At 54.1% G+C, this 13,734-nt stretch overlaps 1 protein-coding gene and 1 long non-coding RNA gene across 4 annotated transcripts; one reads left to right on the plus strand and one right to left on the minus strand.

Moving 5' to 3' along the window:
* Positions 1 to 1,064: 1,064 nt before the first annotated feature.
* Positions 1,065 to 7,740, plus strand: SOX7 (SRY-box transcription factor 7). 3 transcript variants are annotated; one of them, XR_016393482.1, is made up of 3 exons: positions 1,065 to 1,548; positions 4,936 to 6,289; positions 6,406 to 7,740. XR_016393482.1 is itself a non-coding variant. In XM_022594927.2 (2 exons), the coding sequence occupies exons 1-2, from the start codon at positions 1,311 to 1,313 to the stop codon at positions 5,868 to 5,870; spliced, it is 1,173 nt and encodes a 390-aa protein (XP_022450635.2). In that variant the 5' UTR covers positions 1,065 to 1,310; the 3' UTR covers positions 5,871 to 6,399. The 3 variants fall into 3 exon arrangements, 1 of the variants encoding a protein (XP_022450635.2); XR_016393483.1 differs by having other exon boundaries at positions 6,448 to 7,740; XM_022594927.2 differs by lacking the exon at positions 6,406 to 7,740 and having other exon boundaries at positions 4,936 to 6,399.
* Positions 6,743 to 11,557, minus strand: LOC149748851 (uncharacterized). Its single transcript, XR_016393484.1, has 2 exons — positions 9,644 to 11,557; positions 6,743 to 9,125 (listed from the first exon to the last, which is right to left on the minus strand). It is a non-coding gene; the product is annotated as an uncharacterized LOC149748851 (long non-coding RNA).
* Positions 11,558 to 13,734: the final 2,177 nt, after the last annotated feature.

Raw genomic sequence — 13,734 nt, forward strand, 5'->3', positions numbered from 1 at the left:
GGGGGGCCGCTCAGTAAATATTTGTGGATGGGATTCCAGGATCTCGTCAAGCCTTATGACTGCCCTGTTTTATACAGTAGGATGTGTCTAAGCCGTATCTTCGCACTCATTTATTCATTCACTTATTCTGCATTTCCTGAGTGCCTCCTGTGTGCCCGCACTGAAGTGAGCGCCAGGGGAAGAGCCCTACTCACACGGAGCAGCGGGACGCGGAGCTGTCCTCTGAGCAGGGGGTTCGCGTCCGCGAGGGATGGCCCTGAGCTCCCAGCCCGCAGCCCTTGGAGTTGAGCGCAGGCCCAGAGCCCACAGCCCCGTCTACTCTGGGGTGTCAGGGGGAGGGAACTCGGGAGCTCCCAGGCCGTGCCAAAGCCTAGAGCACGCGGGAGGGGAGGGCCGGGATGACTCTGCTCGGAGGAGAGGAGAGAAAATACGAGAAGGGAATTCCGCGAGGGAAGGGCTAGAGGCGAGGGAGCGGGAAGCCAGGACACCGGAGACCAGGGTGGGATGGGGGTAGAGGTGTGAGAAGAGAGAAATCAGACCAGACGGCAGGGTGAATAAGGGAGAACTGAGGACGCCGACGTGCTCTCCGAGAGCCAGGGAGCCGCGGGCCGTCGAGGGGGCCCTTGGGTGGGCATCGCGGCGAACCCGACGCGGGATCCAGCGCTTGCCTGCCTCTCTGGCCGCCCAAGTTGGCTGGGGGCGAGGTTGTCGCTCCTTAGGTCATTTTAGAAAAGCAGTAGGTGTGTTCTGTCACAGGCCGGGATTCACGGTCAAAGTCACTCGTGCCCGGCCACCCCCAGCGAAACCTGTTTGGCTTCTATTCTCCGCAGGATTCCACACTCGGGAGAAGCTGGCGGAGCCTGGCCCAGGGAGGCCGCGGCCAGTCGGGACAGGGGGCTGGAGTCCGGCTCCCGCACCCGGACCCGGTGACTGCGGGCGGCGCCCGCCTCCCGGCCAGCGGCACCTGAGAGGGGAGCGGGCGGGCAGAGCGGCGGTCCCGGGGCGGCGGGGCGCGGATCCCCCGGAGGGACCTGGGAGGCGGAGGGGCGGGCCGGGGGCGGGCGCGGGGGAAGTGGCCTCCCTGCAGGTCGGAGCCGGGACGCGCCGGCCCGGGACGCAGGGAGGGGGCCCGCGTCGAGAAGGAGGGAGTGGCCGCGCCGCCTTCGAGAGTCATTGGAGGACGCGGCCGCCCGAAGCTGATAAATAAGGGGCCGGGCCGCGGCTGCCGGCCAAGCTGGACGCCCCGACCGGTGCGAGGGCCAGGTCAGCGCCGGCCCGTCGACGCGAAGCGAGGCGACCCCCGCGCGGCCATGGCGTCGCTGCTGGGAGCTTACCCGTGGCCCGAGGGGCTCGAGTGCCCGGCCCTGGAAGCCGAGCTGTCGGACGGGCTGTCGCCGCCGGCCGCCCCCCGCCCGCCAGGGGACAAGGGCTCGGAGAGCCGTATCCGGCGGCCCATGAACGCCTTCATGGTGTGGGCCAAGGACGAGAGGAAACGTCTGGCGGTGCAGAACCCGGACCTGCACAACGCGGAGCTCAGCAAGATGCTGGGTGAGTGAGCGGGCGGGGCGCGGCCCGAGGTCGGCGGGCGGGGGGCTGGCGGCTGGAGGCCGGGCGGGGTGGGCCAGACCCGGCATGGGGCGCGCGCCGTGCCCGCGAGGTTGGGCATCGGGGCGAGCGTGGGTGTGCGCTCGGGGACGGGGATTCCGAGCAGGGGTGCCCGGACAAGGCCCAAAGACAACCCGCGCGGCCCTCGGGGTGGCCGGAGAGGCCCCCTCGCGGGGACGGGAGCCGAGTTAGGGGCCCCGCGCGCACAGACCGGCCGGGTCGGAAACGCCGCGGCTGGGTGCACCGGGCGTTCGCCAGGCATACCAGAGCGGGAGACCCCCTCATTCCCTGAACTCCACCGCGGGCACAATCGCAGAGGGTGGTCGTAACTCTCATTAACGAATAATCGTGAAGAGAGACCTTGCGGGAACGCATTCCTGCGTTACCCTAATTATTAAACCGACAGCAACGTGGACTTGATTCGAGCCTCTGTTTCTCAGTCTCAGGAGTGTAGAAAATCTGATTCGGATGCTTAGCGCGGCCAGTGCGGGTCTGTCCTGGAGCCCGGCCGCTTCTCGCGGGCTGCTGTGCGGTCCCAGCCCCGGCGACGGGACTGGGGACAGGGACAAGCCAGGCCCAGGAGCCTAGAGAAAAGATGTTCTCGGGGGTTTCTTCTCTCTCCCTTGACAGAAGCTGAGCATTTATCAACTCCGCCCAACTCCTAACCTCTTTGCCCTTCAACGTGGTTTTTATTCATTTCGAAGGATGGGAACTTTTAAAAGCACTTTGTGTGCCCAGCGGGCGCCAGGCCCTGTGAGAAGGGACAGTGTGTGGTCACCCGAGGCTGGCCCTGCCCTCTGCAACCCCACCCAGCCCAGGCTGCAGCCTTTTTCCTTTTTGCGTGGGAGCTCGGGGCACCTTCCCCAGATCCGTGGAGTGAGGGCTGGCATCCACCTTTGTGCGGGCTAAAGCCACAGGCCCTCCGGCGGAAAGCGTCCTCCTGCAGTTAGGCGCCCTTTCAAAGCAGTTGATGGAGTGCTGGTCTCAAATAGCCTCCTACCCCCCGGCCCAGCCCCCTGGCTAGCTGTGCCCAGGATGAATTAGTGGGCCGGTGTCTTAGTGAGCCCCTTCCCCCATAAAAAATATTTTAAATCATACTTTATACTGTGTTGGCATAAAGAAAAATATATTAATATATACAATAATAAAACATTTCTTCAAGCAAAAAATTTACATTTTTCTTCAGGTTTCCAAAGAAATGAAAACACCTTTTTTGTTTCTGGGCCCCTAAAAGTTTTTCTTTTGGTGTGCCCAGGTGCCATGCCTTTTGCCCAAGCACAGCTCTTGTGACCAGGATAGAGCAGGCCCAGGCCAGGGATGGGAGAACTCAAGCTGGGGAGCCTTGCAGGATTAGGGCTGCCTGCTCTCAGGGAGAGGACAGGCAAAGGGACTTGGGTGACAAACGCTTCCTGTGAGCTGATCCTTGTGGGCAGTTGGCACTTAGGCTTCCAGAGGTTACAGTGCACTGTGCAGGAAAGACACTGATTCCTTCCTGCTTAACCACACAGCCCCTGGCACTAGGCAAAGGAAACCAACATGGTGTTGCTTTGAAAAATGTGGACTTTCTACACCTGCTACTAGGGGAGCAGCAGGATGATCTATTTCCACCCCAAGCCCATGATCTCGCCCAGCCCTTTCCTTTCTGACTTAGGAAAGGGAAGGGGCTGAATGTGAGAGCCCAGACTTTTTTGACGATTAGCTCTGCAACCTTTAGCATTAAAAACTTCACCCAGTAGCGCTGGTATTTTTTTATGTTATGAGTGAGAAAGCATGTAAAGACAGTTATACATTTAGTGGTTTTAAAAATGAACCTATATTTTACGAATACTACAATATCCAGGTGCACTTAGAAACTCGAGTCACATTTTATATTCAGTCTATACTCAGGGTGTGGGTGTATCTGGGTCTTAGGCCTCTTGCCACACTCTGGAAACTAATAGCCAACCCCAAATCTGGAGTTCCTGACACGTTTCAAGTTGCCTTTATAAGTGAGAGCTAACTGTAGTAATTGACAAGTCTGTCGGATAGTTATAAACTTTCATCCCAACAGGAGAACGCCTTGAATAATTACCCTCCTCCAGCCCCCTCTGTGGACCCGGCACACATGGCCAGCCAGTACACAGCTCTGGACTCGGCGCTGTGCAGAGTGCTCTGGGTGGGAGATGTGGCCCCTTTCCTTCCAGGGTTTGGTGGCGGGACCTGCCCTCTGGGCTAGCTTGTCTCAGACTTCAGGATACAGTAGAGTGATGGGAGAACTTGTCAAGTTATAGAATCCCAAGCCCACCCTAGGAGGTAACAATCTAAGGGGTCCAGAAGCAGCCTTTAGAAAACCTGCAGCGGGAGGGATGGGCAATGTACTCTGAGAGAGAAAGAGATACTAAAGCGGTTCACAAAACAAAACGTAAATGAATAAGGATGAATAGAAAATACATGTGAAACCAGCATTTTCGCACCAGTGGGATACACGTGTGCGACGCTTCTTCAGGAGAGAGTTTTGACTTGCGTAACATCGCGATATATTTTTTATAGTGAGGAAAACAGACCAGGGGAAGGTTAAGGGATTTGCTTCTGTACAGGGAGTCAGTGGCTGAGCAGGTGCCCCCTGCCATGGTCAGAGGGTCCTAAGTAGACAACCGGAAGCCATAGCTTGTGTGCGTGTGCGTGCGTGTTGCGTGCAGTAGGGTCCTATTTGACCTTCAGATGGAAGGGCTAATCCTCTGATGCCCTAAGTGAGATCCTGTAATTTACGTCCATCTGTAAAACTATTAACTGAGCCTGAGCTCCCTGACAAGAAGGCCTGTGAGATTTATGCCACAAATAAATATTACAGCATCACTTCCTTGATGGGGCAGCGATAATAGAGGAAGACAGAGTTTTCACTAAAATGCACAAATGATTAGCACTGACCCTCAAAGGGTAAAGGCAGCCCAAATCAATGTTGTAGTCGTGACATGTTTTTGTCCTGTCGGTGACGTTGGGTCAGGTGGGCCTTTCACCGAGAATCCCACACTGTTGATATGTTCGCGTTATCTGGTGGCTTTGACAGGAGAGGTGCCAGTGACTATGTGCCTAGTTGGTACGAGCGCCTTGGGGCGTGCAAGCGGGAGAGGTTGGTTTGGCCTCACTGTGCGTGCAGGACGTGGGCTGGGGAGAGGATGCGAGGAGTGCGGTGCGTCCTGTGCGGAGGGGGGACCGCGGGGGGCGGACGGGGGACCGGGGCGGCCGGCGTGTGCACGTGCGATGCTCCGAGGCCCGAGTCGGAGACAGGTGCACGGGCCGTCCGGAGCCGCGCAGAGGCTGAGCGCGGTCTTCTCTGACTTGTGTGAGCAGGAAAGTCGTGGAAGGCGCTGACACTGTCCCAGAAGAGGCCCTACGTGGATGAGGCGGAGCGACTGCGCCTGCAGCACATGCAGGACTATCCCAACTACAAGTACCGGCCGCGCAGGAAGAAGCAGGCCAAGCGCCTGTGCAAGCGCGTGGACCCCGGCTTCCTGCTCAGCTCGCTCTCCCGCGACCAGAACGCCCTGCCCGAGAAGCGGGGCGGCGGCCGGGGGGCGCCGGGGGAGAAGAAGGACAGGGGTGAGTACTCCCCGGGCTCCGCGCTGCCCGGCCTGCGGGGCTGCTTCCACGAGGGCCCGGCCGGCGGCGGCGGCGGCGGCGGCGGCACCCCGGGCAGCGTGGACGCCTATCCCTACGGGCTGCCCACCCCGCCGGAGATGTCGCCCCTGGACGTGCTAGAGCCGGAGCAGAGCTTCTTCTCCTCCCCCTGCCAGGAGGAGCATGCGCATTCCCGCCGCATCCCCCATCTGCCCGGGCCCCCCTACTCTCCGGAGTACGCCCCCAGCCCTCTCCACTGCGGCCATCCCCTGGGCTCCCTGGCCCTCGGCCAGTCCTCGGGCGTCTCTATGATGTCCACCGTGCCCGGCTGCCCCCCGTCTCCTGCCTATTACTCCCCAGCCGCCTACCCTCCTCTCCACGCCAACCTCCACGCCCACCTGGGCCAGCTCTCCCCGCCTCCCGAGCACCCCGGCTTCGACGCCCTGGATCAGCTGAGCCAGGTGGAACTCCTGGGGGACATGGATCGCAATGAGTTCGACCAGTACTTGAACACTCCTGGCCACCCAGACTCTGCCGCCGGGGCCGGGGCCCTCAGCGGGCAGGGCCCCGTCTCGCAGGTGACACCGACGGGCCCCACGGAGACCAGCCTCATCTCCGTGCTGGCTGATGCCACGGCCACGTATTACAACAGCTACAGCGTGTCATAGAGCCCGGGGCAGCCCGGCCGGCCCGGCCGGGTCGCAGCCTCTCCTTCCCGCGCGGAGCGGAGCTGATGCGCAGCGCCCCGGGGTGGGCAGGTCTGTGCTGCGGACCGGCTCTGCGGGTCCAGGGCCCCTCCGCCCGCCCCCTTCCCCGCCCGCCCGCCCGCCCGCCCCGCCCCGCCCCGCCCCGCCCCCTGCAGCCTGCGTTTTGAGTATATTCCTTCAAATGAGTTTTCATTGGCCACACCCTGGGAATCAGGCCCGGTCGTGGCTGAAAGACACTGTTTCCCGCGAGAATTTTCACTGACCTCTCCTCCCATTTCTCATCCCGGAAACAAATTCGGGAAAAGCCCGGAAGCATTCGCATCTCTCCTGCTTCTGACACAGCTGCAGGGGTACAGCCGTCCTGACCCTTGGTCGTCCAGGTGAGGAGAGCCCTGGGCTAAGATTCAGGGGACCCGGGATCCAATCCCAATTCTGCCTCAGGGGGCTGGTGAAACCCGACTCCCCTCCCCTCCCCGCCCATCCCCCCCATCTGTAGACTGAGGGACAGACGCCGCATCTAAGGTCCCCTCTGCTCCAGGGTTTTCTGATTTAGGATTCTCTCGAGGCTAACACAGGAAGATGAAGTTGGCCTCAGTGAGCTCATTCACCTGCAACCTGGTGACGATTCCATGCACAGCCCAAGGACACCAGGCTGCTGCACTTGGTCACAATCTTCCAATATGATCATAGACTTCCAAAAGGACGCTTTGAGAAAGGACACTCACCTTGATTTGGGAAATTAACCCCTGGCGTTAACTGCATCACTGAAAATGAGATTGAATTCAAGATTTAAAAACAAACAAACATATTTTTTAGACAAGTTTTTTTATTACACACACATTTCAAGAGAATATACACAGCCTGAATACATACAGTGTGTGTGAGACACACACAACACACACATCTCCATGCACAGCCTGAATCAGATACTCTTTGCTGCCCTTGCCAGCTTCTCGTCAGCCCTCTGTTCCTAACAACCCAAAGAGCAGGGAACTGGAAAAGAATTTCAGCACAGTAGCATCACTTTCTTCCAATCTGAATGTGTTGATTTCTTGAGCAAAATTTCATCACGGTCTCCCTTCTGCAGATGCAAAAGGATCTTCCTTCCTGCTGTCTCCATCTCCCTTTCCTGGAATTTCTTTTCTCTCTTCTTTTCAGCTCGTTCTCCACCCCGGAATTGGCCACTAATTCAAAGATCCCTTGACTTAAAATTGCAGGCATGATTCCTATGGCAGAAATGGGAATTTGTTCTCCTCCCCAGCCAGCTGGTTCTTTGGGTAACATCTTCAGCCCACACATCAAAGGAACTTCCCTTTATTATACTTACTTCCCAAAGAACAGAAGTGCACTGTGATTCAGAAAATATTTCTGAGCCCTGACCCCATCCCCAAAACACTTCCATCCTTCCCCAAGCCTCCTTTGAAGGAACATACCTATCAGTGTGCTAAAAGACAGTTGTTTGTCTTTTGATTTCACCATATTATTGCCTGTATGAAATATGTACATGTTTTATATATTCTCCTATTAGTTTCACCTTATATTTCATATTGTTGAAAGATCCTTTTTCTTTTTTCCTTCCAAGGAGTCCTCTTGTAAAATCTCTTATGTGATTAATCTTTATGCTATTACTGTATATGACATTTGGTAATAAATAGTAAATCATGGACAATATGGTGCAGTCCAGAATGTATGTTAATAATCTTATAAAACATTATCACAGACATTAAGCTAAACTGTTCCATTTTCTGTAAGAACCACACATGCTTTGGAATGGTTGTAGATATTGATTTGTCTAAAATATTTAATTTAAATAAACGTTTTTGTACCGTGACCATTCTATCATTCGAAATACAGTTTTGCAAAAAGAAAAAGTTTTCAAGGGAGGCGTAGGTATTACGCGCAGTGCTCCTTCCAGCATTGGTCAAAGTGTTTTCTCCCTCAACTTTTTTTATTTTAAAAAGTTATCTTGTAGGAGTGGCTGGTTTTCTTTTATGAGTTATGGTAAAGAGATAAAGCCTAATTTTACACCTTAGAAACACTGTTGTTGTCATTGATATCGAAAGAAAAGATGGATTCATAGCCTACTTGCAAAACAGTTTTCTCCTCGGGAGCGATGACTTCACACTTGTAAAGTGGAATGAGGTGGCTGTCAGCTGTCTCAGGATGGGAAGTAGTGCCCAGTTATTTGCTTCCTTAAGGCTACCACATTTTCCCCTTCTTTTTGAAATCATCTTTTGAAGAATATTTGGATTGCCTTCTTTACTAGGCATTTATAGATGTGGTATTACAAAAATCGTGTGCTCTCAAAGCTCCGTGGAGTGTTGTGGAGAAGACAGGGGAGCACAAGGTTGGGTAATTTAATTAAAGGATATAGCATCTTGTGAGGTTTAGGATGAAAATCCCAGCCAAAAAGTGCCTGGAAAAAAACGGATGATCCCTCAGTCCCCAGGCAGGTCACCGCGTCTGGCTCTTCTCTGCAGGGAAGCCGTTGTAACTTGTTTATGTCAGTAGTAGCCTTGTGTTCTTCCAGGGCCTCTGGGCCAAGGAGTAGGTCTTGGGAGGGTCCGCACAGGCAGACGTTCATCCTGCAAATTTGATCGTAATCTCTCGTCATTACTTTCATAGCACTTTATAGATGTAGGGAGTTTTACAGCAAGCTTCATGGTCTGTTTCTCATCCCCAGCCCCAGGTGGGGCCCGTCATCACTCCACCCCATCGCACAGTCAGGAACACTGAGGCCCAGGGTGGGAGGTAACACCCTGGAGTCACCCTACCAGCGGAGGCTGAGGTTTCAGCACTTTGTCAGATGCATCTGCTGGCGGTGGAACAGTCTCCCAGCTGAGTCTCCCAGTTCCTTTTATAGAGCTTCACCAGGCAGGGGATTACACGCGGCCCATTCGTACCTCTCACAGCCCAGGGAAAGAGGATGGACCAAGAGGAAATGGCAGGGCCGGTGTTAGATGACCCCCGAATTCCTAGCTGCTCAGGCCCACCACCATGGCCGCTGACAGTGGCCGTCTGCGGGGTCGTCAGCTGGCGGGAGGGCTTGTCATGCAGCGCCTGCTGGCCTTGTCTGTGTGTCAGTGTCCGGCCCTGGACGCTGCCAGATGGGCGTGTTTCATTCCAGGCCACACTGTGCGGGGTGGAGGCGTTGTCCCTGCCTCTGGGAGGGCAGGAAACTGGCAGGCGACAGGGTGCTCTCTCACTTTTGCTCAGCTATGAGTGAAACAGTCATGCCCGGAAGCAGGGTGTATTTCAGAGTTTTAGCTGCCCATCCCGGAGACCCAACTCCCACCCCCCACCACCCCCCCACCCCCCCACACCCCCGCCCCGTGACAAAAGCACTTTTGGCTTTGGCTGATGGGAATTGATGGGTGTGCACAGTTATGAGTTGTTTTCCTAAAACATAGATGTTACCACGTCACGCTTTTCCGTAAGACCCTTCAGTGCCTGTGCGTCGCCTACGGCACACAGGGTGAGTGCAGTGGCGGGTCCACAGGGAGCCAGCGAGGTTCCTGGGTGCGGGGAGGGTACTGTGTTCACATGGCCAGCCCTCCGCCCCTCCCCCACAGTGTACCTACTGCACGGAAGGCCTATTGTTCTCTGAAAATGCTCTCTTTTCCCATGCTTCCATGCTTTTCCCAGCGCTATTCCCTGACCAGGGAGACCCTCACTCCCATCACCTGTCTGATGACACCCCACCCACATTCCAGATCCAGATCAGACGTCCCTACCTGTGCAGGCAGAGGGGCGGGTCACTCTCCTCCCTGAGCTCCCGCAGGACTTGAGCACATCTGGCACTTACAGCCGGCGTTGGTGTCATCCACCCACGTGCATCTTCCCCAGCAGGGCAGACACGTAGTAGCTGCTCAACAAATAAGCGAATGAATAAATGAATAAGGTAAACATCTGAGAGGTCCTGTAGGTATTCCAGTTAGTCCTGGTGCTAAAGACCCGAAATATTCTGGGTTCCTAATCTTCTCACTCATCCCTCTGGAAACCCAGACTCTGGAGCCCTTGTGTGTGCAGGGCTCTGAGGCTGGATGCGATGCAGCCATGGCTGTTCACCCTCCCCTGCTACAGTATAGCTTGCAGTAAACAGGTTAGGGGGTGGGCACAGGGGACCAGAGCATCTCTCCCGTCCCATCCTAGGGCAGCAGAATAGAGCTGAGGATGGATGATTGGCAGCTTTTGTAACTGCCTACCTTTCCTTTCGAAAAAGGTGTGCTGTTGATTTCATCCCAAGTGAAAGGAATTTGGAAGGAAGGAAGGAAGAAAGAAAGGAGGGCAGGAAGGGAGAGAAGGAAAGAGACATTATCTATGTATCTATCCATCCATCCATCTATCCATCCATCCATTCACGCATCCACCCACTTCACCTACCCATCTCTCTATCATCTTTCCATCCATCTGCCCACCCACTTATCCATCTATCTGTCACTTATCTATCTATATCATCTATTGATATTTTAATTCTCAAAAGAGACACAGTCTTTGTAGAAAGTTTAGGGGAAAAAAATCATAGAGAAAAAAATAAATCATCTATTGTCAGCAACCTAGAGACATTACTGATAATGTTTTTACACATATCCACCAAGTCTTTTTTGTTTGTCTGTCTATAGCTCTACATATACACATGTCTCTTATAATAGACATTTTTATTCATTAATAGTAAATAAATGTTTTCCTATGTTCTTAAACTTTTTCTGCAAAAGGTGTTTTCTTTGCGGTTGAAAAATCAATAAGAAAAAGTTTCAGAAAAAGAGAAAAATTACCTACTCCATGACCTTGACATAACTATTTTCTTTTTCTAAAATTAAGAAGAATTTTTTTTTTGGCTGTGCTGTGTGGCTTGCAGGATCTTAGTTCCCCAACAAGGGATCAAACCCATGTCCTTGGCAGTTAAATGGCGGAGTCCTAACCACTGGACCACCAGGTAATTCCCAACATAACTATTTTCAACATACTCATTTTTGTATACTGAACTCCCCAGTCCTGTATTCATGTGTTCAAGATACAGATACCATTGGTTTTGGGCTTTATCCTTTCATCATCCTGTTATAGAAGTTTTGCCACATTGATATCTGTCTTCATATTTATGATTTTTGATGATAGCACAGTACTTCAGTGCATGAATGTGATTTAATTTACTTGACCATCCCCTTGATATTAGATAACTAAGTTGTTGCATTTTCATTTTTGCCATTATAAATAGCACTGCAGTGAACATTTACTTGTTTCTGTCCTTGGCTAGATTCCCAGTGGGGTATCACAGGTCTAAGCTATGAACATGTTTCCAGCTTTTGATCAGACTGCTTGTTTGTTGGCCCTCCCAGCGCATCTCAGCTGGCTGTTGAGGCACAAGATGGCTCCATGCGATTCCCAGAATGAACTCTTTCCTACCAGGAAGAAGGAAAACTCCTGAAGACTGTTTATCACTAACTCCAATCTGAGTATGCTCCGTGGGCTTCCCCTGTCATGGTGGCTTGTCTTCCTGGGGACCAGCTATGTGCTTGCTGCTGGCTTCATTGGCACATTGGAGATGTTCCTTTCCTCAAGTGCCATGGTAGATGGCACACCCTCCCATCTACATCAGCTTACTATGTGGGGGAAAGGCTTCCTCTGTCAGTCAGCACGGGAACTGGGTTGGTGCCCAGAGTCCCCTGGAGCGCAGAGCAGCTGGCTGCATTCACAGGGCGCTCGGAGAGCCAGGTAGTGGGAGAGCATCTGGAAAGAGCTGGAACTCAGGGCAGGGGTGTGACCTCACCCCATCACTGGACTTTGATTGGACTGGCGGTAAATCTCTGGACCTGTTCTCTCATCCAGGACAGGTAGTTTGTGAATCTGTGGGCACTTGAGAAATTGTAAGGCTTTATACACATGTACAGAACAGCTATTGCCTATTTCAGATCTCTTTAGACAATTTAGATTTCTTTTAGACCTGGAGGCTGGTACTAGTTTTAAAAACCCAGAGTCACGTGTTCAGCAGTTACCACGCTGCGACTGACTGTGCAGCAGAAATGAGGGAACGGACCTCCTGAGAGGGGCTTGTAGAGGATCCATCCGTTGCCTTGTTTGGCACTGAGCTGGGGTTGACAGAGACCGTTTGGGTCATTGAGTCCACTCCCCTGTCTCTATTGAGGACTGCGTCTTAGCCATTCTCGGCAGACGGGTTTCTATTTGATTGGGGTCCTCTAGAGAAATGGGTTTTCTCTCTGTAAGTTCGTCTAACAAGTTCCATCATCCGAAAGTTCTTTCTTGTACCTCACCTAAATCCCTCCTGCTCAGTCTAAATCCACATCCACTTGATGTCATATGAGGAGATTTACAGGATTTGTCCCCAGATGGTCCTCCCCCTGTAGGCTAGTGGTCACACTCCTTTCCTCCTTGTTATGGGACCATGTTGAGGCCCCGCTGTGGGTTGAGTTTTCCTCCAGATCAGGGCTGTTTTCCCCTGAGCTGGAGGCTGAAGGTTGTAGGGACGTGGGAGGGGGAGGGATGAGGAAGGTTCCATTATACAAACCGTGATTGAGGAAAGCGGGTGATTGCCCGGGACTGGGAGAGGGGTCTCTGTGGGCACTTCTGGAATGTTCCGCATGTAGGCCTGGGGTGCAGTCGTCTCTCAGAGGGCCACACCTGGGCCAAATGGCGGGTCCCCTAGCTCTACTCACTGCCCTTTCACCGGTCACTCACCTTCCTTCCATCCGAGGGGCAGGGGGAGGCACAGGTCTGGGACAAGTGGGGGGACCTTAAAACAAGAAAAATATTCCACTGGATTCTGGGAAAAAAATCAGTGGATTCTGATGACTGAAATGTCTTTGCAGCCTCCAGGGGCCTCAGGGAGCTGGGTATTGCACCTTCCGGTGACAGGACCTGAGAGGTGTGGTCGACTTCCACGGATGGGGTCCTGCCACCGGGGCAAGGGCCCAAAGGCGTCCACGTGCTCCACGTGTGTCCCTGCATGCCGGTTTGTCCTTATCATGTCAGAGAATCCAAGAGAGCTTTGTAGCTCCTCCACTCCAATTCCGACAAGTGTCAAAACTTTCTTTTTCTTTATTCCCTTCCCTGAAAAACAGAAGCACCGGCTGCCACGTCTCAGGGCGCTGTGAAGGTCCAGGAAAGCGTGCGACATCCTTTAAAATCTGCAAGACAGGGTATAGTGAGATAAAGCCATCTGTTCCGACGAGGACCGTCAATCGATCGAGGTGTCCTCGTGTAAACAGAGCAGTTACATTTTTACTGGAAAGAATTCTCCTCCCAGCTCTGCGACCTTGAAAAAAAATCGCGGAGGTCAGAGCTGGAAGGAATTATCGTGTTGTCAATCCCCAGATTTGATGAAAAAGGAACTGGAGGCCTAGAGAGGTCAGGGGATTCACCTGAGAGGGAGCAACTCGGAGCAGAAGCTGGTGAAGGGCCTTGAGTGCAGAGCTGCAGCGGCGGGGCGGGGTGGGGGTGGGGTTGGGAGCCGGGTGAGACCCCTCCCCTCGGGCCCGGAGGGTCAGTCATCCTCGGCAGCACTGGCCAAGGAGGGCGGCTGAGGCAGGGCTGAGGGCGATCCCCACCACCACCACGGGGCCTAGCGGCACAAGTGCAGGGATGTGAGTGTTGGGAAGAAGGGTTCCTGGGAGTGCAGATGGGAGGGGACGCAGGAGCCTGTGGGTGGGCATGCCTCCAGGAGACTTCCCTAGAAGTTTCTTCCTGGATTCTGGCAGCCTGGCTGGCCTTGGTGGTGCTGGCCCAGGAGAGGGAGGCTGGGGATGGTGAGCCCCGGTACGCTCTGGTAGGGGCAGGCCCACGGCCCTAGGGTCCCAGACACTTCTGGGAA

The sequence above is a fragment of the Delphinapterus leucas genome, chromosome 6 (genome assembly GCF_059928025.1).
Source record: "Delphinapterus leucas isolate spDelLeu-1000000601 "Yukka" chromosome 6, BTC_Dleu_Yukka2, whole genome shotgun sequence".
NCBI lineage: Eukaryota > Metazoa > Chordata > Mammalia > Artiodactyla > Monodontidae > Delphinapterus > Delphinapterus leucas.